The sequence below is a fragment of the Panulirus ornatus genome, chromosome 28 (assembly GCF_036320965.1).
Source record: "Panulirus ornatus isolate Po-2019 chromosome 28, ASM3632096v1, whole genome shotgun sequence".
NCBI classification, from domain to species: Eukaryota; Metazoa; Arthropoda; class Malacostraca; order Decapoda; family Palinuridae; genus Panulirus; species Panulirus ornatus.
The window spans coordinates 6,308,541-6,333,727 of NC_092251.1; the positions used below are offsets into that span (position 1 = coordinate 6,308,541).

At 52.1% G+C, this 25,187-nt stretch overlaps 1 protein-coding gene across 2 annotated transcripts in view; it reads right to left on the reverse strand.

Annotated features, from left to right (window-relative positions):
* Ypel (Yippee-like) overlaps window positions 1-25,187 on the reverse strand; it is a 317,923-nt gene that overhangs the window by 118,078 nt on the left and 174,658 nt on the right. For both annotated transcript variants that reach the window (XM_071678610.1, XM_071678613.1), the window contains exon 3: window positions 21,112-21,148. In XM_071678610.1, coding sequence (XP_071534711.1) covers window positions 21,112-21,113 — 2 coding nt within the window. In that variant the 5' untranslated portion in view covers window positions 21,114-21,148. The remainder of the gene's footprint in view (window positions 1-21,111; window positions 21,149-25,187) is intronic.

The window sequence follows — 25,187 nt, forward strand, 5'->3', positions numbered from 1 at the left end:
AATCCTACTCCCACGGACCACATCCACTCCCACGGACCCCACCCACTCTGCAAGAGCCACACCCACTCTGCAGGAACCACATCCACTCCCACGGACCATAACCCACTCTCCAAGGACCACACCCATTCCCTACGGACCACACCCACTACTTTCAAAACATCCACTCCCTACGGACCATACATCCACTCTCTACGGACCACACATCCCCCTCCCTACGGACCAAACCTTTAAGGAACAAGTCGTACTTGCGGACCTCCCTACTGCAAACCAGATTCTAACACCCCTAAAATTACCCACCCTCGCAGACCAAACCCAGACCCCCTACCGTCATCCCCAGACCAGACCAGACCACACTCCCCTACATCAGACCAATCCGAGGGGTGTACACACTTCTTAGTAGACCCTGTGTGGCCTTACCGTCGTGAGAAACACCACTACAACGAAAGCCTTTTGTGAGTGAGGTGTGGACGATGTGTAGACATAGAAAAATATTGTTGTCGCGTTCATTCTTCAACGGGCATAAGTCTTGGTAACAGTGTGTGTGTGTGTGTGTGTGTGTGTGTGTGTGTGTGTGTGTGTGTGTGTGTGTGTGTGTGTGTGTGTGTGTGTGTGTGTGTGTGTGTGTGTGTCACTGGGCGAATCCCCTGGGGCGTGTTCCAGGGCCGTCAGCCCCACACGAGAGAGCCGAGGGGCGGCGGACATTTCACTCATCAGCAATTTCTATCTTTTAGCAAAATAAAAAAACTAAAAAATGCTCTACAACTGAAATATAATGAGACGCTTCTATTCCTCATATACTCATGAAAAACTTCTCATAACGCTTCCCTAAGGCGCCAGATACCCAACAATAAAGTCGCAGCACAGAGCCACGCAATCTTCTAAAAGTGTAATCAATTACATTATTAATTACAAGCCTTGATGACCACACGCCCAAAGCAAGAATTCAAAACCCCAGATTCGTATTTAGCGTGAATGATAAACCTCATACCAAGGTTTTGAAGCAGATAAATTACACTGGGTAAAATTGCCACTAAAAAAAAAAAGAAAAAGAAAATGCAGGTAATAATAGTTCAGGGTAGTATTTTCTAAGCCGTAAAATCTATTGTTTGAAAAGTGAAGCGTAACACAATGCAACGCTCCTACACTTGAGATAATCATGAGAAGATATCTCATAATACTCACCCTTACCGACAGATAACCACATACAGTCGAAGCGAGTAATTACAAAATCAATGATCACACAATTATTGATCACACAATCAGTAATCACACAATTATTGATCACACAATCAGTAATCACACAATTATTGATCACACAATCAGTAATCACACAATTATTGATCACACAATCAGTGATCACACAATCTTCTAGCGATGTAATCATTTATATAATCAATTACAGGCCTTAAGGACACCCAAACAGTATCTGGACCCCAGATGCTGGTGTTCAGCATGGACAGTATTCCTTATACTAGCCTTTTTCCTTTATTAGGAAAGTTACGACACAGAAAAATGCCAAAAAATTCACAGGGGAGACAACGGGACGGGCGAGGGAAGGAGGCTTTGTTGACGAACTGAAGAGGATGGAAGGGAGAGAGGAGGAAAGGCTCGAAGGAGGAGGAGGAGGAGGAGGAGGAGAGGAAGAGGATTAGCTTGGTGGAGGAGGGGGGAGGTTCACCTCACAGATGGTGAGGGAAGACTAAAACGACAAAAAAGACGACAACAAAGAAGTTTGTAGAAGGAATTCCGTCGTTGTGCTGGCCTTGTCCTCCACCCTACCCCCCTAGTATCCATCAAGTCCCACACCAAGTGAGGCGCATCCTAGGCCTCCTCACCCCACACCCCAAGGATCCTCCCGTCGTCCACCTCCGCCAAGCGACGGGGACGCGAGGCCTATGTCTCTCTCCGCCGACGCCCCGCGGCGTCGGTCGGGCCAGGCAGGACCCCCTCTCATTATTCAACCGCTACTCTCGGGTGTCAAGTCTCCGTCGACATTTAATCCATCATTCCGGGGGAGTATGTGGACCCCGAGGCCCTTATCTCGCCCCCCGACGACTGACTGTCTCCAACACAGATCTGCTGCGCCTCCCTCCTGTCCCCCCGCCCCTGAGTCGTGTCTGGGAATCAATAAAATCCACCAGAAAAATGGGAGGAAAAAAAAAACATTAGCAGACAATGGAACAGGAAGCAGGAGCAGAGGACACAGTGGTTCCTTCAACGGTAGAAGGACACCCATGTGTGTGTGTGTGTGTGTGTGTGTGTGTGTGTGTGTGTGTGTGTGAGGTGGTCATGCAGAGCGATGAATGCGTCCAGAGCAGCTACACACTAGCCTGTCTGGTCGGTGTACCCTGAGCCGTGCCATCCTACCGTCCCTCCCTACACAATAGCCACGCCAGCGATGATCAACAAGTGACCCCCCCCCCACCCCCACAGGGGCACGTAACGCTCCTCCCCCCTCTCCTTCCAACCAACCCCCTCCCCTAGCCACCGTGACGCTCAACAAGTGACCCCACAAGGCCATACGTAACGCTCCCCCAACATGACGTAATGGTGGTGTTACCGTCCACGAACGTCATGGACAAATGATCTCTACAATCAAACTCAAAACCATCACAATGAGGTGACGCGACAAACTCAGAATCTATAAACTTGTTTGGACAAACTTGTATAACACGCGATATTAAAATTCTCAACAGTCGCGCGCTCTGGTTGGCACCCAACGGCAGCAGGTCCCAACGACCAACTGTGTCCAGACGAACATCTAAGAGGAACAGCCATAACCGCTCGGAACAGCCTCCCCGAACCTCCCCTCCCCAGTCACACACCCCAAGCGGGGCCTCGGGGGAAAGGCAAGGAATGGGCCCTACCCTCCTCGCCCCTGACCCGCTCAAGCAATCTCTACGGAGGCAAGTCCCCTCCCCAGCTCCTCCCCCACACGGACAATGGGAGAGGGAGGTTGGGTGGCAGCCATGCCAGCTTTAGCCGATCTGCTTTCACTATACGACGAACGAGTAGAATGTACGTCAACGTCAATTACGTGAGAGTTATTTGAATAGCGGCCGCTGTGCCTAGTCCAACGGGGAACCAAGTGGGACGTCAAGCACAAAGCCACTGTCATATACAGTCATAAAATTCTTACGATACACAAGTCATCGCTTGAGGTGGAAAATTAAACTATATACTATATAAACTATTCATAGTTTGTATATTTTGTCACGTTTTTCTGTGGAAATTATCACCACTTGGGACATGAGTCGTTCTACGGTTTTGATCCGTCATTCAAAATGTGTATAATTTTCATTATCGTCTATATGTCGGGATGTTCGTATACTTCCAGCTGTTCCCAGGCAGCTGCCAAACAACTGCCGGAGAGCAACAGGCAGTACAGTTGGAAGCTGCTGGGTCAAGGTACGGGTCAGACTAGAAGCCACAACTTGAGGGGAAATGATAAAGAAATCGTACTAACAAAAGCTCTAATACGTGTTCTATTTCCCCTGTGGCGATACACTAAGTATATCGTACCCCGATCTCACTGCATGAATTCTTCTGCCTGCACACTCCCGCAGCCACGACAGCCAGGGTGCCCCGCCCTCTTCCACGGTCAAAGTCAAACGTACAAGTGCCTCTCCGTGACACTGGCCAATTTTCACTGGCTGTCCCCAGCGCGTCTTGGATGGAACACACACTCTACCATCAGCCCCTCATGACTGTCAGACGCAGCAATGGAGGAGACGTTGGCTTCAGGGCGACTGTCTTTCGCATGAAGGTCGCCCGGCGAATATGAGGTGGGTAGACCAGTGCCGTCTCCTTGGCCTGGCTAAGCGCCTCCCGATGCTGGTAAGTGCGAGGGGTGAGTTCCCGCAAATGATGACTGCAGCGGATATAGCCAAGCAATGGTGGTCCCAGCTGAGGGAGGAGCGACTGTGGCCAGTGGTGTTGAATGTCGGGCCTACGAGGGAATTCTGGGTTTAACTGGACACCTGTATATATATAAGGGCTACTGGGTACACACACACAAACACACCTCGCGCCACGTCATTTCGACGTCGGCTCCGGTGCCACGAGCGCGTCAAGGGAAGCGTCGGTGTGGCCAGGTGCACGGGAGGTCCGGGGTACGTTAGGTACGCTCACGTGAGCTGCTACTGTTGTCCGGTCGCCAGGGAGGAGAGGCGGCAGCCGCTGCTCCTGCCGTCCCTTCGACACACTACCTGAGCTTCGCCTCGGCCCAGCCCGGTCCGCAACACCCACTCCTCCACCATCAAGGCCCCACTCAACGATGTTTATATATATATATATATATATATATATATATATATATATATATATATATATATATATATATATATATATATATATATAATTTCTCTTTATAGTGGCAAACTGTGGTGCACGTACCATAAGGAACCCCGCCAAGAAAGAGGAGAAACAGATGCCTTACAACATCGTTCGTCACACCACAGTGGGTCGTCACGGGGGTGTGTGTGTGACGTGAACGTCAACCCGTCACACCACAGTGGGTCGTCACGGGGGTGTGTGGCGTGAACGTCAACCCGTCACACCACAGTGGGTCGTCACGGGGGTGTGTGACGTGAACGTCAACCCGTCACACCACGGTGGGTCGTCACGGGGGAGTAACGTGAGCGTCATCCCGTCACACCAGGGTGCGTCACAGGGCAGTAACGTGAGCGTCGGACCCACATCACCCGGATCCACCTGACTGTCACAACCCGGCAATAACTCCTTCCCTCTCCCCACCTCTAATTAATCGCCCCAGCCAATAAGTTCTCCCCCTCCCGCTCAGCGCCCCTTTCATTCATCGCCCTGCCAATAAGGGGAGGGGGGGGGGTTCACATACGTAACGCCGCCCCCCCTTCCCCCCTCGTTACGTTACGCCGAAGCTGAGCACAACCAGCAAAGATAAGGTCACCACAAGAGCCTCAGTGTGACGGTAGCCAGGATTAGTCCCGTCACGCGTCACACACACGGGTCATCACCGTCACGCGTTTTCTTACCAATTCTAAACCTTCTCGTTTTCTATAGCCCTCAAGAAAACATATAGACCGTAATCTAAAGAAAAAAATATACTACTACCCCCCCCCCCCCCCTCTCTCTCTCTCTCTCTCTCTCTCTCTCTCTCTCTCTCTCTCTCTCTCTCTCTTTCCACACACACACATACACACACACACACACACGCGCGCGCGCGGAAGGTGGTCGGTCACTCGTCCCCGACCACAGTAAGCAACATGACGAACCTGGATCGATTCCGTTGTGCAGATGGTGTCTGGCGTGAGGCTCAGGTGACCACCCCCCGCGCACCCGGCCCGGAACTTTCAACGGAAAAACCTCCGTCAAGCAGGGCGCAACGGGGTAGGGGCGGGGTGAGGGCCGAGGCGACCTGGACGGTGCGGCAATGACAGCGCCCAACAGAGAGAGAGAGAGAGAGAGAGAGAGAGAGAGAGAGAGAGAGAGAGAGAGAGAGAGAGAGAGAGAGAGAATCTCTCACACACACACTTCGACCAGAACCTCCACAGGTACAAGTGTTGAGGGGAAGCTACAGCCTCCCGTGCCAAGACCGCGAGGGCAGCAAGCCAGCCACACGCCGCTGCACCTCGCGGTTGAGGAGTGAACTTGAATTTCACCAGTGCGGGGCGCGGCGGGGGGAAGGCTGTACGATGGGGCGGGATGGGGTGGGGGTGGGGGGTGTATATATTGCTTCCCCTGCAGGAGGTAAGTACCGTCAGCGCCTTCCGGGGGTACGCCGCCAGACACATCCCCACTCCCTCGCTCCTGCAGCCTCCCACGGTGTTTGTGTGTGTGTGTGTGTGTGTGTGTGTGTGTGTGTGTGTGTGTGTGTGTGTGTGCGTGTGTGTCGACTCCCAAGTCTCTTGACATATTCCTGCAGTATATTGACCGTCTGATAATAGTCGTATTAAGGCTTTCCATCGCTGTATCCCATCCTCAAGCGTCTTGCTTCACCCCTGATTGAATTTCCTCAGTGAGTGCGTCAGTGAGAGCCTCTCCCTCTGGCGTGGCCTCTCTCACCACGTCTCAAACATCCCTTACCTAACAATCTACACAATCCTGTGAGTCAGGAGCCACGACGCGATGGTTGAGCCTCACCGTTTCGAACGCTGTTAAAAATATGTCCCGTCTACGTCACTAGCCAGCCGCTGTTATCGCGTCCACGTGATAAAGTATGCCAGTGACGTCTTGGCTATTTGATAAGTACGCCAGCGAACGACTTGGCCGTGTGACATGAACATATGACACGTAGGCGAGAAGCGCATCGCTTCCATAAGACAAAGTTCATCATTTAGGTCATCACGACATCAAAGTCGCCTGGTGTTACGTCCCAGCAACCACACATATGCTTGCAGATGATGCCCGGGGGTCATGAGGGAAGTTAAGAAAGCGAGGAGGAGTGCATCACCTTGCAAGGGGACCTAGTCAAACTTCAACATTGGTCTGATGCACGTGTGAGGAAATTCAATCAGAGGTGAAGAAAAAAACACTGAGGATGGGGTATGTCAAGAGACTTGGGAGTCAACACAGTCCCTAATCCTCGTCACTACTAAACTCCCATCTTAAGAGAACAGTAAAAGGGACAGACTGTCTGTTCACGGAAAGCAGAAATGCGTACAAGTTCATACGCGAGAAAGGATTGGACACGTCATATACCTAAAGGTCAAAACTATACTAGGCTTCTGAAGTTTGGACCTCGTAGTTGAAAGAGGCACAACGAACGGGTATTTACCAGGTAAATCACCACAACCAATACAGAAGGTCCGGAAAACGGGAGAGCAACAAAGATGGTGCCCACCCGAATTCAGGGAACAGAGTTAACAGGGGAAAAGTTTCGAGGCCTTACTTCTGCCCACCGTGGACAAGTGGAAGTTGACCTGATTACAGCTCTCCTTGATCGCATATTGTAAAAAAAGTTTTTCAACCAGTCTGATGACGTAGATTGCGATCAGTTCCTCGAAAAATGCTGGATAGGAGAACAGGAGGACATCACAAGAAAATAAACCAAATTAAATATATATTAGAAAAGGTGTACAGAAGTACCTTTGTAGTATAAGAGTGGTGAATGAATGGAACCAAGTTATGGGATACTGAACAATAGTTTAAGATGTTCCTATAACATTTAGTTCAAGAGATGGGGGTCATACGAGTGTAAAACTCCCTCCCCGTACTGTACAAATAGGTAATTACACACATATTGGCTTCCTATTTACATGTCCAATATATATATATATATATATATATATATATATATATATATATATATATATATATATATATACACACAAAATGAAATATGTATCTCAAACAAATGCGCGGCAAGAAACGTGTAAATATTAATCCTCAACAAAACCTCAGCGAAGGATTCCGTTAATATGGTCCTCCGTCACCCACGACAACCCAAAGAGGAAAATAAGAACCATCACTCCATAGGGTCGAGTCTGGCCTGTGTGTGTGTGTGTGTGTGTGTGGGGAGGGGGGCACTCATGGCAGCCCTAGCCCGATGTGAACGACCTCCCATCCAACCTCCTCCTCCTCCTCCTCTTCCTCATCAACCATCATAAATTATTCTCTAGATCTCCGTTTTCTTTTTTTGGCTTCTTCTTCCCCTCTGTCGACCATCAGACTTTCATCTATCTTCAACCTTGACACCCGATCAATCAGAGAGGTCCATCGAGTGTGTGTCTTGTGCCGGGTAAAGTTGTTGGAATGACCTCCGGCCGCAGAGCCTCGCCCCCCTTCTTCTGATCCTCCGGCGAACCGCAAGATCTCCCCCCCCCCCCGCACCTTCTGATGGCCCATTGACCGCAAGATCACCTCGCCCGCGCCTTCTGATGGTCCGTTGACCGCAAGATTTCCCCTGCGCCTTCTGATGGTCCGTCGACCGCAAGATCTTCCCCCGCGCCTTCTGATGCTACGTCGACCGCTACATCTTCCCCCTCGCGCCTTCTGATGCCCCGTCGACCGCAAGATCTTCACCCCCGCGCCTTCTGATGGTCCGCGATAATGTGCTGTATGTAATTACTCTATATTTGATATCCTGGGTAGAGTTTTTCCTCAATATGTTGTACCTGCACCGGGACCACTTTTCCTTATTCGAAAAGCCAATCTTGGCCTGACTGAAAATCAAATCCTGCTTGACTGGAAACCTCAAATCTGACTTACATCAACGCCGATCTGGCCTGATTGAGAACACCGATCTGGTCTGGCTGAAACCAGCCACTTTTTCAGTGTCTAGCTCGAAGCCACTGTGGATAACCTGCACTCCCAGCCTCGTCACAGTGGGGACACCAACTACGGAGCTACTAGTGCACTGAAGAACGTAACTATGGCAACTACGGCAACCCGAGGATACCTACAGTCAAGGAGAACTACGACGGTTGGCAGCCGGGATACGCAAACCATGATGACCAAACCGACATCAACATGCCAACCACGGCAAAGCGAGGCCATAACCACGGCAACCGCGTCACTCCCCAACAGCGTCGACGTGGCCATGGCAACCGCAGTAGCCACGTCTCCAGCAAGAGGTTTATCAGCTGAGAACTGGAGAGGATGTCCATCAGCGTCACGGGTAGAGTCTCCTAACGGAGGGGAATGGGGAGTGGAAGGGAGAGGACGTTCACAAACGCCCCTCCTCCCTCCCGCAACTTCCCTTAAAAGTGATAACCGCGACCACGTGTCCGCTCACTCATCCCTCCCTCCCTACGTCGAGAGAGAGAGAGAGAGAGAGAGAGAGAGAGAGAGAGAGAGAGAGAGAGAGAGAGAGAGAGAGAGAGAGAGAGAGAGAGAAGGAGGAGGAGGAGGGGGTATCACTTTATCTGTGGGCGAGAGTCACTCACCCCCGCCTTGCCCGGAGAGGTGGCCGGCCAGGCCAGGCCAGGCCAAGCAGCCTTCGGCAGGGGACCACACCACCACCCCATCACAAGCCAAGGCAAGTGCTCGGCTCCTCAACCCCCTACTACCACCACCACAATCACCACCACCACCACCACCGCCGCCACATTCCTGCCACATACCTGCATCGCTCCAGCCTCTCCTGACAAAACACCCGGCTCACGACAGCAGAAGGTGAGGGGCAGGAGAGCCCACCAGGAGGAAGGGGAACTTACACCATCACACGAATCTTTTACACGATCGACCCTACGTCAGCAACACTTGCGTACAACTCCGATCTACACAACACAGGACGGCTTACAGCGGCGATGACACACTATCACAGCCGGAAGCTTGGGCGAGTTCTGGCGTGTCCTCTGTCACCATGAGAGATCTACAGAATCCTCACATAACCTTTCTGCAGCACGAGAGCCGCCACACATACTCCGGGGGATTTGGGGATGTGTGGCCATACAGAGCAACGGCGCCACAACACGGAACACCAACACCTGCATCAACTCATGACTCCCCGACCTGAGTCCTTCCTCGTCAGCCGGTAAAACTGCCTCGATCTGTCCCCTGCTTCCACTAACACTGACTGCGGCAGGGAGGCAACAACCTGCCCTCCATCTCCCGTGGTCCCGTGCCCTGGCTCCCTGGTCATTATTTTTCCTTATGGAGGAGGATTACGGGTCAGTATTGCTGCTGACCGTGCACCGCCATCAACAACCTGCTGGTACAGCAGTCTCCCGCAGCCGTGTGTGCAGATCTCCACGTGAGGATAGCCAGGTGTGCCTTAAGGCGGGGTGCTGGCTGGGTACCTGGCCCGGCCGAGAGGTCTGATCTGCCACGGACACAAAGACACAGGAGGAACGTTTCAAGGGGTCATATAATATCCACGACACTGACGTCTTCAATGACCCTGGTAGGTGGCGAGGTCTACATACAGCCCAACCAAACCATGAGGGTCTCTGGTTAGTCGACGTCAGATACCAGAGAGAGAACCACAGGTCGACTCCTTCGCCATGACCCGATCCCACCAGGCTGCTGGCATATCGCCAGTTCGACAATCCCAAGTGACACAAGCTTTCAGGACCTGGGAGTGATGCATCACTGTGGTGGTATTCTTCGTCCGGAGGGGCGAGATCATGAGTAAGGCACTTACCTTACCTGCTGTCCTGTGGAGCGCAGTGGGGAGGGAGGCCAGATGGCATGGGGGTTGTCGAGAGGCCGTTTCGTCCTCAGGTAGTCTCTCCTGCATCATTCAAACCTCAAAACACAACGGCACGGCCCTTGAAGATAATGGTACGACCCTTGATCACGACGATACGACTCCTGACCTGACCCTTAAGGCAAAGGCCATCATACCCAAGGGTCGTACCGTCGTACTCAAAGGATTAAATCCAAGGCACTTATGATTAAGTCTCAGAGAGAGGCGTGGTCATGCGTGAAGGCATGTGTGTGGCGGGGTATATCTATGACCTGCCATAACCACCACCTCCTACTCAAAAGTCCCTAGTCCCCACTTGAACCCCCTCCCCCCTGTTACCCAGCTATGTTCAATGTACTGTACCCACTGTAGGCTCTGTACTCGCCTACAATTACCCTCAGAGACATGCCCCTCACACCCACACACCTGTTATGAATACAACACTCAAATGAATATGAGATATTAATCAAATGAAGCAAGCCTGGGGCGGTAGTCAGCGAGTTGATCACGCCACCACCACGATTAGCTGTATATCCCATCCTCCACATAAGAGGACCATAAAGCTGTTGTGGTGATAAGGGTGAGGGTGTATGACAGTATGTTCTGACAGACATTTCCCATTAATATCATAACATTACGAAAGCGACGACCACAAGATTCTCAAGAGTCCTCCACAATCAAATCCCTCCCCTTCTCACACACACACACACACACACACACACACACACACACACACACACACACACACACACGAAAGATGTCGATGTGATTCTAAACTTTCCACCGTCTGATTAGTTTCTCAAACTTGACAGGATTATGGAGGTCTCCCTCTAGGCCACCGAGAGGTTTTACCACCGCTGCCTTACTCGTACAAGCTGAGGAAACTTATATAAAAAAAAACTAGAGATCCGTGGCATGGATGAGAATTTCCCCAAGTCTTTTGTTTTCCTTTCGAGACTCTGGAAGAAGAACCAATGAGAAACTTTTGTCTCAGTCTTGGGCGAGTCGGTTAGTGGTGCGCGCACGACACTAGCGGTAGCGGTAGCTGGTAGCGCTAAGGTTAACACCATCACTTGATCTAACACAGCGAACATAATGCCAAACTTACTTCTGGCATCCTGGGCCTCCAAAAGCGACCAGAACATTGAAAAAAAAAATATATATATATATTCACAGACTTCCAGGACTTCACTGAAGAACCTCCAAAGATTTCGAGAACCTCATACCACAAGAATCGTGTCCAACAGTTAAGGACCTGCAAGTATTGCCAGACTTGAAGAACTAAAGAACCCTCCAAGAGATGACGACTTACAGAGCCTCTCAAAAGCTTGAAGACCTCGAGAACCTTCTAGAACTAAAGGACTTCCAGAGCCTTTTCAAAACTTCTTGAGGATCTCCAGAGCCTTCACATCCCGAGGCCTCCAGAGCCTTTCCAGAACTTGAGGACCTCCACAACCTTCCAAAACTTGAGGGCCTCCAGAGCCTTCCAGAACTTGTGAACTTTAAAAGTCTTTCATGAGCTAAAGACCACTAAAAACCTTCCAAAACTTGAGTGCTCACAGAGCTTTTCCAGGATTCGAGCACATTCAGTGACCAGCAAGACTTCTGGAAACTCTGAAAGGCTTTAGAGACAACAGGAACTCTTAAAGGTTTCCAGAACACGAGGACCTAACAGGGATTCCCCGAAATGCGTAGGAGTTCCAATCGCTTCCAGTACCTGATGATCAATAGAGAATCTATATCTCAGGAACCGTACGAAGCTTCCACCACGCGAGAACTACAAGTCCAGGTACCGTCCAAGGTCCATACATACCAGGAGAAATGAGACGACGATGGTTACGTTCCTTGTATGCTTCACGTGTCCGACCATTGAGAAATGACTTGGCAATGGCCGAGGTAAGGGATGGAGTACGTGTGCCTTGGATATACCAAAGGGGCAACGTCTGGGATCTCTTTGAGGGCCTGCATCACCTGCAGGCGGGCCAGGACAAAAGAGCCAAACTCGTTCATGCGACTCATGTACCCTTGAGAGCCACTGGGCTGTCGGTAAGTTTATAATCTCCAGTGTATTCATCCTCCGTCTCTACAAGGGTCATGGAAGTGCATCAGGTTTTCTGTAAACGAACCGCGCTGGCTGTAAGTGCACTATTATAAGCATTCCATGTTAATAAGTGTTTCAGACTTGAGTCGCTGCACGCACTCCAAGTCCTTACGTCTGCTTTAAGTATGCCATGTTCGCTTGGAGTGCTCTCTCTCTCTCTCTCTCTCTCTCTCTCTCTCTCTCTCTCTCTCTCTCTCTCTCTCTCTCTCTCTCTGCCTCTTTACTATGAGGAGGAGGAAGAGTATGAGGGTGGACATGAGAAGAATACGGAAGAGGAGACGGAGGAAGAAGCGAAGAATGGAATGATGATGAGAAAGAGGTGTGTACGAGGGAAGAAGAGGAGAAGAATCATCGTTAAATGTTAAGAAGCATAACACTCAGGCCTCGCTAGGGAGGGGGAGGAACATCCCTCAGACAAATGTGTTCATCTCTGCCCCACAATGAGGACGTATGGCCGACCCTTCCATAATGAAGCGGCCGAAACAAATACACACACACACACTTAACACTCCACCTTGACTTCTGACACTAGACACACACACATAGGTTTATGAATTCCGTGAGCGGCGGGCGCAGCCTTCAGTGGGCCTGCCGGACTTCCCAACACCACGAGCATCACATTGGCTCCTTTGCTCATGTTGGACCAGTGAACCGTACGACACACGACCAAGCGGTGGGTGGATGCAAGCACCCCAACGCGTGTCCGGACCACGACCACCATCGGCCGGGGCACCAGCGTCTCCCGACGGGGCGTACGGGACGGTACGTGCTCATATTCCGGGTGGGGTCATCCCCAGTGGAAAGGAGGGGTTCTGCCCCACTGCCGCTCCCAACTGGAGGGAGTAGACCACACGTCATGCGCTTGCATGACGCATGGGTGTTTCGCTCGTCACGTTAGGGGGTGGGAGATGGGGGGAGGGGTTAAGGTAGCGTGTGACATCATCGGGGGCTTAGCTCATGGTGGGAGACACTGCATGACGCCTGCATGTGAAGACAAGACGGGAATTTCCTGTCAAATGAACCGTAAAAAAAAGAAGAGAGGATATTCTGTAACCACTGGGAAAGACGCAACCACTGGAAAATACATGTCATAACCACTTACGAAAAGAAATGCCTTATTACCACTGGATGAAGACATGAACAGTGAAAATAGATATGTCATGGCCACTGTAGGAAGAGAATCCCTGAGGACCTTGGCTGGCCAGCGGCCAGAGTTGGACGACATGGCCCAATAAGAGATCCCCAGCCTTAGGTCAAGTCGACCAACCGCAAAGAAAAGAACATGATTCAGTTTCCCTGCTGGTCCTTAAGACCCTCTTCCTGTCAACATCATGCACCAATGAATGGCACCAGTCACCGTACCGGGTGGGTGGCAGATGAGGTCATACCCGGAGGTTATGACCTCTGACCTCATGTCTCATAAGCCACATCTCTGACCTCATGTCTCACGAGCCATACCTCTGCCCTCATGCCTCGAGAGCCATACCTATGACCTCAAGTCTCACTAGCAACAGAGTCTACTGCTGGAGGAAGAGTGAGGTCTGGCTGGGGGAGGGTGAGGTCTGGCTGAAGGAGGGTGAGGTCTGGCTGGGAGAGGGTGAGGTCTGGCTGGAGGGAGGGAGGGTGAGGTCTGGCCGGGGGAGGTCAAGACGCCCCGCTGAACACGCTATTCACCCTCCCACTCCAAGACAGCCTCTTGCGGGACGGACGTGACCCCTTGACCTTTGGCGCGACACACACACACACACACACACACACACACACACACACACACACACACATCCCTCCCTCCCATCCGGTGGGTCCACACTCCCACCCCCCTTTCCTAGGCGCCATCTTCCACAAAACTCCGAGGGGCAGGAGTAACATCGACGTCCATGAACATCTAAGAAAAAACATTGTACAATCAGCATCAGCTACCTCGGTGACGTCCCCGCCTCCTGTACTGCCACGGCGCCACCACGTCTTCCGCGGGAGATCCGACACGCTGGTTCGAACCCCTCCACGCCACGATCGCAAGAAGAAGGTCCGTGAACACGACGGTACAACGTCTGAGCACGATGTTACGACGTCTGAACACGGCTTTGCGACGCCTGAACAACGACGTTACGACGTCTGAACAACGACGTTACGACGTCTGAACACGATGTTACGACACTCGGGGCATCGTTTCCAAGCGTCGTGTGTGTGTGTGTGTGTGTGTGTGTGTGTGTGTGTGTGTGTGTGTGTGTGTTATTCCATCCAGCCCTGCAATATGCACCACCTAAACCCTCCCGTTCTAACAGCTACTTCTACCAGCCTCCACCCCCCCACCCCCCGGTGTATCACCCCCGCCGTCCGCATGCACTGAACACAACAAAACCCTTCTTAAAACACGACATCTGAGTCCTTCTGTCCATCACCTCTCTTACCCCTGGGATGTGAGGGGACTCCCTGGGCCGCCCCGCGGGGCACTAGTCCTGCAGAGGTCAATAATTCCACCTCCGGCACCATCCATGTTCCTGCAAGTCTTCTCCCGGAGCCCCCAAGACCGGCGACCACACGAGCCTTCGATCGGCATCGCCAGGTCACACGTGCTTGTGGTGAGGGCAAGAGATTACACGCACTCGACAGGTTACAAGCACTCGATATGTTACAGGCACTCGACATGATACAGGCCCTCGAAATAATACAGGCACTCGACATATTTAAGACACTCGACTTATTTACCGGCACTCGACGTGTTAAAGCCACATCTCAATCCATCTGAACATGATGATGACCTGGGTTTGAACATGATGATGACCTGGGTCCGAACATGATGGTGACCTGGGTTCGAACATGATGATGACCTGGGTTCGAACATGATGACGACCTGGGTCACAACAGGCTATATCCATAAGGCTGACTGACGCCGGTTGCAAAGGCCGTGAGCAAAGGAGGGGTAAAGGACCTCTCCAAGTACACGTCCGTCCGTGCCCGCGAAGTTAAGTACAGGGTTCCCGAGACATGCCATGGGTTCTCCTGACGTCTCTCTCTCTCTCTCTCTCTCTCTCTCTCTCTCTCTCTCTCTCTCTCTCTCTCTCTCTCTCTCTCTCTCGTAAGAGCAAAGCCTGAGGCGTTCAACGGCCCCTCTCAACCCCAGCCAGCTCCACTTCAAGAGCCCCCGGGGCACTCCGCTTAACCTGGCTGAACTGTTTCCTTTGCTCCATTATCTCTCGTGTAGGACGGGAGATTGGAGGGAGGAGGGGGGCAGGCAACGCCTGAGGTAGCACCACGACCACCAACCACCCACCACAACAACCACCAGCAGTAATACGATGAGATGATAATCTAGAAACTAAGTAAATAAATATATATGTACATATGAAGAAAACGGCTGAGAGAGAGAGAGAGAGAGAGAGAGAGAGAGAGAGAGAGAGAGAGAGAGAGAGAGAGAGAGAGAGAGAGAGAGAGAGAGAGAGAGAGAGGAGATTAGTGGCGCGTCATTTTCACAGAAAAGGAACGTGTGGGCTACAGCCTCTTGCCCTCTCACTCCCTCCTCTTGAGCAAACGCAGTCCTCAACCCGTCTCTCCCAAACTCTCACACAAAACCACAACATCCCTGAGGACCTGGACTTATAAGTCGAGATGCACAGGGCCATGTCTCCAGATCCGCACAGACATACACGCACCGATGCTGTGGTTGCTTTAGACTCCATAAGCCACACTGGTTCGAGTATGAAGCCAAATGGCAGAGTTGCCTCCTCCCTCCTCTCCCAACTCTCTCTCACACGAGGGAGAACAAAAAAAAAACTTGATGCGTCACATTAGAGGCTGATTTCCCTATCCGACCTCTCCCCATCAGCCCTACCCTTAAGCTAATGAACCCCCCTATGACCTCAGGGACGACTGTGACCTGAGGAACGGCTGTGACCTGAGGGACGGCTGTGACCTGAGGGACGGTCGAACGGCTGTGACCTGAGGGACGGTCGAACGGCTGTGACCTGAGGGACGGTCGAACGGCTGTGACCTGAGGGACGGCTGTGACCTGAGGGACGGCTGTGACCTGAGGAACGGCTGTGACCTGAGGGACGACTGTGACCTGAGGGACGGCTGTGGGATAAGACTTCTACTGGTGAGGCACAAGGACCTCTTCTCCAGCTGGTCTAGGGGACCTGGTTCCCTTTGACTCCCCCCTTCAAACTCACGAAACCACCTTCTGCAGTCTCTCTCTCTCTCTCTCTCTCTCTCTCTCTCTCTCTCTCTCTCTCTCTCTCTCTCTCTCTCTCTCTCTCTCTCGTGTGCAACAGTGACACTAAAGTGACCGGCCTTGGAAGTGTGTGTGTGTGTGTGTGTGTGTGTGTGTGTGTGTGTGTGTGTGTGTGTGTGTGTGTGTGTGTGTGCCCGCCCAGCAGCAGCCTGGGGTGAGGATGAAGTCCCGGGTAACGAACCCCTGCATTGGCCACACCGACGACGGGCTAGTCTCCTGACCCCCCCGAAGACACCGACTGTGGAGAAGAGGGTCAATGGTCTTAACTCTGGAGACAAGCGTCGGCCGGAAGCCAAAGGCCTGTGATTCTCTCTCTCTCTCTCTCTCTCTCTCTCTCTCTCTCTCTCTCTCTCTCTCTCTCTCTCTCTCTCTCTCTCTCTCTCGCTTGGGTATCGGGAAGGGGTCGGTTGACGGTTGTGGCGCAGTGAGCCAGCACCTCAGTGGCTGTCGAGTATCACTCCTTAGTGAAGCGGCAAGCAGTGATGATACAGGTGAAGTGGCAAATGGCGATGACACACGTGAAGTGGCAAGTGGCGAGGACACACGTGAAGTGGCAAGCACTGACGACAATGCTGGTGAAGTATCAAACACTAATACGTCTGATACACTAGAGAGTGAGGGAAAGGGTGGTGTAATGGTACAACCAAGAAGTGACATTGTGGCTAGATGATGGTGCTGATGGTGTGGCAGCAAGGAGCCACGACACGGCGGAGGAATACCTCTGGGGAGGAGGAGGAGGGAGAAGGGAGGGAGGGAGGAGAGGCTGAGGTGAGGTGAGGTGAGGTTTAGTATAGGTTGGTACCATGACTTGGCTGGCTGGCTGCGGTCACCACCCCTCCCGCGAGGTCCCCACCGCACACCGCACGACCACCAGGCCTCTCTCCACCCCCTAGCTTGCCTGCCTCCCTCCTGCTGCTGCTGCTGCTGCTGCTCCTCCTCCTCCTCCTCCTGCTGGTGTTCCTGTCTCCCTCTCCCTCTGGTCCCACACACTCCTGGCCTGACCTCAAACACGCATTGCCACTATACATTCCGGTGCCTCTCTCCAAGCCACACACACACACACACACACACACACACACACACATAGGTGGTCATGAGCCGCTGGTACATGCCTTGGTTTTACTGCTGACATAAATAAAATCATATTCAAATCAGACAGGGTTACTCCTGGCTCAGGTGCGCTGCTGCTCTCCCTCACCCTCACCATCACAGGTCTGAAGCCTCTCTCTCGTGTCACTCCTCGACTCCATTCCAGGCAACAGCTTCTCCCTGTCTTGGTCCAGCTTAATGGCGAGGGAGCCTTGTGTTTATATTCTACTCTCGTTAAAACACTGATTATTACTATCAATAATCATTATGCTCCACACTCATCATCTCCTGACTCGGTGTTGTCAGGTGACACAGTTTTGAAACACAATGATCCAGTGTTGTACTGAGGACATAGTTTCGAAACACCACGAGCCAGTGTTGTATTGGGGGGGCACAGGTTCGAAACACTATGAACCGGTGTTGTACTGGCGACATAGTTTCGAAACACTATGAACCAATGTTGTACTGGCGACATAGTTTCAAAACACTATGAACTAGTGTTGTATTGGAGACAAGTTCGAAATACTATGAACCAGTGTTGTATTGGAGACATAATTTCGAAACACTATGAACCAGTGTTGCATTGGAGACATAGGTTCGAAACACTATGAACCAGTGCTGTATTGGAGACATAGGTTCGAAACACCGTCAGTATTACAACACAATACCAGTGTTTCAGTGTTGAAGTAGCCGACCACAGGAATGGCTTCCATCAAGAGCTTTTCCAACAGGAGGGGAAACTGTCGGTCTGTAGTCCTTGTGTTAAGGGCTCGGGGTTTTTCTCTTCCAGTTCAGAGCTCAAACTGCAGAGAGAGAGAGAGAGAGAGAGAGAGAGAGAGAGAGAGAGAGAGAGAGAGAGAGAGAGAGAGAGTAGTAGAATAGGGCAATGCCTCTGTAGGGGGTCGAAGACCAGACCACCTCCTGTGTACGAGAGAGAGAGAGAGAGAGAGAGAGAGAGAGAGAGAGGTGGGTGGGTGGCTGCCATTTGCCCCCTCTCCCCAGCGCCACAGCAGGAAGGTGAGTAGGTGCGTCCCAGCCCTATCAATAGCCTAGGGCCGGTGGGCGTGCGTGGGCGGGGGACGGGCGAGTGTGTGTGTGTGTGTGTGTGTGTGTGTGTGTGTGTGTGTGTGTGTGTGTGGGCGGCTCGGCACCGCGGGAATGGGTAGATGTCACACAGCACCACACTATCTCCTCCTCCCATCGATCACAAGCGGCTTCAAACAGCCTTAAAACCCCACCAGCCTCACAGCGCCACCTTCCCCGCCCCCCTCTAAGGGAAATACACAAATAAACCACTGTTTATTCCTGTCGGGGTCGTGTTCGTTGACCCCCCTCCATCCCAGATACGACCACGATCTGCCCTGACCTACGACCGACGCTCCACCCTGTCGTACTTTAAAGCCAACGAGACGCATCCAGTTACGTCACGCCACGGGGCGTAACACGAACACCCCCAACTACCCCCCCCCCCCCCATGTGGAATAGTTCCTCCCCCCCGCCTCCCCCGCACCAGAGGCGACAGCAAGCAGTACGGGACGTGGGGGGGAGGAGGGCGGCACTGCCAGCACGACGCGTCGTTCGGAAACACGACCTCCTCCTCCCTACCCCACCTCCCTCGCCAGCTGACCCACGCGCTCAAATATTCCCGCGCTGGCAACCGCGTCACACCCCACGTGGAGCCACTCTAGGTTTTGTTTACCATCTCCCCCACACCACCTCACCCCCAGGGGCTGGGGTACTTCACCCCAGGGAGGCGTCACCCCCGATCCCTTAACACATCCCCTGGGGGTTGCCTATGTATATTCTCTCTCTCTCTCTCTCTCTCTCTCTCTCTCTCTCTCTCTCTCTCTCTCTCTCTCTCTCTCTCTCTCTCTCTCTCCACCCCTTGGAGGTTTAACCCCCTCAACTGGAAGGGAAGGAGGAGGAGGAGGAGGAGGTGCTACGACCCTACCCACCCCATCCCACCCCCCTCTCTCTCACGCCCTAGGGGGTACAACGTGACGCTACCTCACACCGAAGAACAAAACGGTACCCCACCCTCCCACCTTCCCCCTCTTACCACACGGAGGCATATGTTGCCCTAACTTACCTGTGTGGGTGGGTGATAACTGACCTACCTACGTGAACCTCCTCTTGTGTCAACACACGCCCGACCTACGGCACAGGAGAACCTCGAACTGTTGTCATCAGGGCAAAACAAGAATAAAAAAAAAAAAACACCGGCCTGAGTCTTCACCTTTACGAAAACTGTGGTATATGTGTCGGATGGTGGTGGGAGCGTATGTGTGTGGAGGAGTATATCATTATACACACTCATAGCTGGATATATAGAAGACAGTGAAATATACATTCAGACGAACTTCCAATCGTAGGAGTTCGCACAGCCCGCCGCCGCTCCTGACGATGTAGTGGACGAAGAAGACATGTGAAGTTTGTTGGTTTTACGACAAAAAAAAAAGAGAAAAAAAAGGCTTCAGGTGTCTACATGCACAAAGCCTCTCCTGTGGTGGTGTGAGTGGCGGAGGAGGGGGGCGACACACAGCAGGAGTGCTGGTGGGTTAAACACTTTTTCCACAGGGGTTTGTGGTGGTGTCAGCCAGCGTCGAACGAGGAAACAGGCGACGAGTGACGGGAGGAGTGTGAGCAAGGTGGTAGAGTCACGGGAGGGGTGTGTGAACGGGGGTAGCAGTCACACGGGAGGGCTGTGAACAGGGTGGTGACCGGTGGTGCTGAGGTAAAGATATAATGCGGAGGGGAGATAAGTGGGCGTGTGTGCCTATTGACTCACTCACTTCCTTATATACATCCCTGACGCGGTCATCACGGGCGCCACTTACCGCGAACACTTAACTGTGCCAGTGACGGCCAGAAACAGTGCCACCACCAGCACCAGCCCCAGACAGTGCTAACACCACCACCTCTCGCTATAACACCTCTGTGGCCACATCTCTGGCCACGCCATCTCTGGCACTTACCACATTACTGGCCACACACCACCTATGCCTCTTATAACACCTCTGGTTCTTACCCCATCTCTGGCCACACCACCTCTGACTCTTCCCATATCTCTGGCCACAACCCCTCTGGCTCTTAGCACATCTCTGGCCACACCACCTCTGGCTCTTACCACATTACTGGCCACACCCCCTCTGGCTCTTATCACACCTCTGGCCACATACCCCTCTGGCTCTTACCACATTACTGTACACACCCCACCTCTGGCTCTTACCACATCTCTGGCCACACCACCTCTGGCTCTTACCACACCTCTGGCTCTCACCACATCTCTGGCCACAACACCAAGACATTACAAAACGACTCTCCCACCCCTGTAGTCCCATTCAAGGAACGTTCGAGGAGAACTCCCTGTTTTGAAGTAAAGTCACAACCTGCTGACCTTCAGCGTACGTCACAACCGCTGGTGTGGCTTCTGGGAAAGTCAGAAGGAAAGACCAAGGGTTCCTTGAACTGTGTGTGTGTGTGTGTGTGTGTGTGTGTGTGTGTGTGTGTGTGTGTGTGTGTGTGTGTGTGTGTGTGTGTGTGTGTGAGGGGGAACAAACAACACTCCAGCAATATACTCACATGCAACACTGCAGACGCCGGTCCCCCACACTACACTCTGAAACACAAGGAAAAAATGATTAGATTAAAGTTTTCACGTGATGGTGTTGCTGACAGACAGACAGACAGACACACACACACACACACACACACACACACACACACACACACACACACACACATACACACACTACCGTTTTCTACGGACGTTAAGCATACCTTGAATGTTGCATCAAGTATTTTCTAAACACCATCTGACGGAGGACCTTCACAAACACCTACCTGCTGGTGCAGCAGTTCTCCTCTCAGAAGCCGTTGGTACACACACACACACACACACACACACACACACACACACACACGGTAGGAGCGCGAGTAACCTTCTCATAAGGTATACACAATGAAGAAATCTGCTGACGAGGCTCTGGTGGCATTCTTAAGATGGCCAACCCCTCTCTCTCTCTCTCTCTCTCTCTCTCTCTCTCTCTCTCTCTCTCTCTCTCTCCCACCATCTGCGCCTCCTACATTATGAGGAACGTATCTTCTTAAGGTAAACTACACGCTATTTCCACCGTTTTCTACTCTTTTCTTTAAACTAGACATTGCTTCATTTATAAGTTTACCTAGAAAAAAAGTGTCACTTACAATCTAAACCCTTTCACTTGTGAGGCTCAATGGGCATCACACTTTTATCACACTTATAAGATGCATCAGCCACTGTCTCAGTTTCGACGTACACTATATCCTATCTTACTTTTAGGGTCTAAGACAAAAAAAAAAAACCAAATTGAGTGCAGAGTATACATAATGAAATATAAAAAACATATATTGTATATTCGGGCTACTATTCGTACCCATTCCTCTCTGTGTAACTTGCCTTCTCTTCCACTCTATAAAACAAGAAATATTGTCGAACATCTTCACTACAGGATAAAATAAGCACGACGAAATACAAGGAGACTTCAGTCAGCATTTTTCGTTGGTAATTCAGAACCACTGGCACAGGAGTGAAGGGGTTTATTATTTCAGAAGTGACAAGATTCCAGATTTCGACATTTTGTCCTCTGGGAGAGAGGGATCCTATCCCAAACATAGTGGGGTATATAAAGCATTAACACAACCCTTTTCAGAAGGAAGGAAGGAAGGAAGGGAGGAAGGGCCCTGTTCGCTGTGGTCCCAAGCGGAGTCGTACTGCACTTTTATCTTCACTACACCTCCACTGCCTCTGACCGTGAGTACAGTGAAAGGCGGATCATGTCCACAAGCACCCCCCCCCCGCCCCAGCCAGCAGCCCAGTCCTAAGCCAGGTGCCCGTGAATCGACCCTTCATGAGGGAGGGGAGGGGGAGGATGAACACCTGAGTTGGATGTGGATGAACACTTGGTTGAGTGTGGGACTACCTCCGCCGCGCCCAGGACTCGAACCTATTGCACAGCACCGACCCCGAGGGGGAACCCGCGCTAACTCACAGTCGGTAACACTACCTACCCGCTACACCACGAAGACCCGCGGTGTAGCGGGTAGAATTACTGTGTGTGTGTGTGTGTGTGTGTGTGTGTGTGTGTGTGTGTGTGTGTGTCGGGGGTAAACAATAGCCCCGTCGAAGGTCAAGGTCTGGCAACGGTGATCCTGGCGGAGGACTCGTGATGGTGGTGGTGGTGGTGGTGACACGACCCGCCTCCAGCAGCAGCAGAGACGGAGGCTTCACCCGATGTAAACAACTCACCCAGCTGATCCTTCCTCGCTGGACTGTAGCACGCCACTCTCTCCCAGCCTCCGCCACACCACCACACTCCCAGCCTCCGCCACACCACCACACTCCCAGCCTCCACCACACTACCACACGAACCAACCAGGAGCACCAAACAACCACACAACCACTCACACAGTGTAAGCCCGTACAAAGTGTCACACACACGCCAAGAAAATAGTAACGTGAGGGAACCAAGAGATCGTGGCTCCCACAATGACGAGGATTATGTTCACTGTGTTCCAGCGGCGTTCTTGACTTCCACATATGCCACACTGATCCCCACGCACACACACACACACACACACACACACACACGCGCGCCTTCCTCGCCAACTTGAAACACCACCATGTGAAGTAAGAAAAAAAATATCAAAATTTCGAATTCAATTTATTCATCTGCCAGGCCTTCTAGCCTGTTGCAACGTGTAACACTATGCTGGTATAACAGCTGTGTTCTCTCTTACGGAAAGCAGCGTAGGTGTGTGTGTGTGTGTGTGTGTGTGTGTGTGTGTGTGTGTGTGTGTGTGTGTGTGTGTGTGTGTGTCTTTTTACAAACATCCACAGATCAATGACATACACAGATCATAGCTCGAGGTATAGATGACTTGGGCAAAGAACACCTCATTAAACAGAGGCACAGAAAACTGGACTCAGAACACATTCTCATTAAATAAAGGCATAGAAAACTGGACACACCGAACGCCACCTCACTTTCCTCAAAAAAAAATTATATATATATATATATATATATATATATATATATATATATATATATATATATATATATATATAATACTTGATCGCCGTTTCCCGCGTCAGCGAGGTAAAGTCTCACTAAAATCATTCTTCTAAGCCGACCATTTTTTAACCTCACTTCTGCATTGTTTCAGTTCCCATTGTTTGGACCTCACCTCATTTTCACTTCGGCTTTGTGTGAACAGCTAAGCACAGCAGAGGTGGGTCTCCTATGCTGCTGTGCGAGAGTTTAAGCAGCAGCAGCAACAGCAGCTCCTCTCTCACTCCTGCCCCCACTCTACTGTCTGGCTTCCTTATAACACCTCCGTCTCGGAAATTCCACCTAATTAGTCTCACAGCTGAATTGCCTGTTTACTAATTACTTTTCTCTCCTCCTCCTCCCTCCCTCCCCAGGTGTTCATCATTCTTCCAGACGGGTGATAATCCTATAATTTGTGCCTCACATGTATTCATTTCCAACATCTGTAGCTGTGTACAGTCACACTGATCAGTTTCCAACACCTGCACCTGATAGATAAGTTTCCATCACCTGCCTCTGAAAGGCCCGTGTCCAACACCTGCCTTTCAGATTCGTGTCCAACACCTGTCCTGAGGGGCCCGTCTGTCCAACACCTGCCCCTGAGAAGCCCATACCCAACACCTGTCCCTGAGGGGCCCGTGTCCAACACCTGTCCCTGAGAGGACCGTGTCCAGCACCTGCCCTTGAGAAGCCCATATCCAACACCTGTCGCAGAGAAGCCCATACCCAACACCTGTCCCTGAGGGGCCCGTGTCCAACACCTGTCCTTCAGATCCGTGTCAAACACCTGACCCTGAGGGGCCCCCTGTCCCTCCCCCTTTCCCACCTTCCCTGGGGGCCCTTCCCCCGCCCACCCGGCCCATTCCCCCACCCGTGGGAAAAAAGCCCTAACCCGTTCCCCAAACCCTTTCCCTACCCCGGCCCCCTTTTTTTCCCTTTTTGGGGCCCCCGGCCCCCTTCCCCGGGGGGTGTCCCAAAGTCCCCAGGGGCCCGTGAAACCGGGCCCTCCCCCGGTCCCCCACCCCCAAAAGGGGGCCCGGCCAACCCTGCCCCCAAAAATTGGCCAACACCGCCTTTTAGAGGCCAACCCTGCCCCGGGGGGGGGAAACCCCCTGAAAGGGGCCCCGCCCAAAATTTAGGGGTTCCCAACACCTTCCCGAAAAGGGGGCCTTCCCCCTGCCCTTTTGGGCCCAAAAACCGCCCCCGGGGGCCCCCGGGCCAAAACCGGTTTAGGGGGTGGGGGGGGTTCCAAACCCGCCCCGGGGGGGGGGTGTCCAAATGGAGGGGGGGTTGGGGGGCCCAAACCCCCCCCCAGAGGGTAAAAAGTTGAAAAGGGGGGGTGTCCAAATTTTCCCGGGGGGTTTAAACACCCCCCTGAGGGGGTTAACACCTGTTCCCTGGGGGGTTTAAGGGGGTCCATTTTACTCTGGGGGGTTTAAACGGGTCCCCCCCTAAATCTGGGGTTTTAAAGGAAACCACCCGAAATCTGGGGGTTAAGCGGATCCACCCTAAACTCTGGGGTTTAAGCGAATCCACCCTGAACACTGGGGGGTTAAGCGGATCCACCCT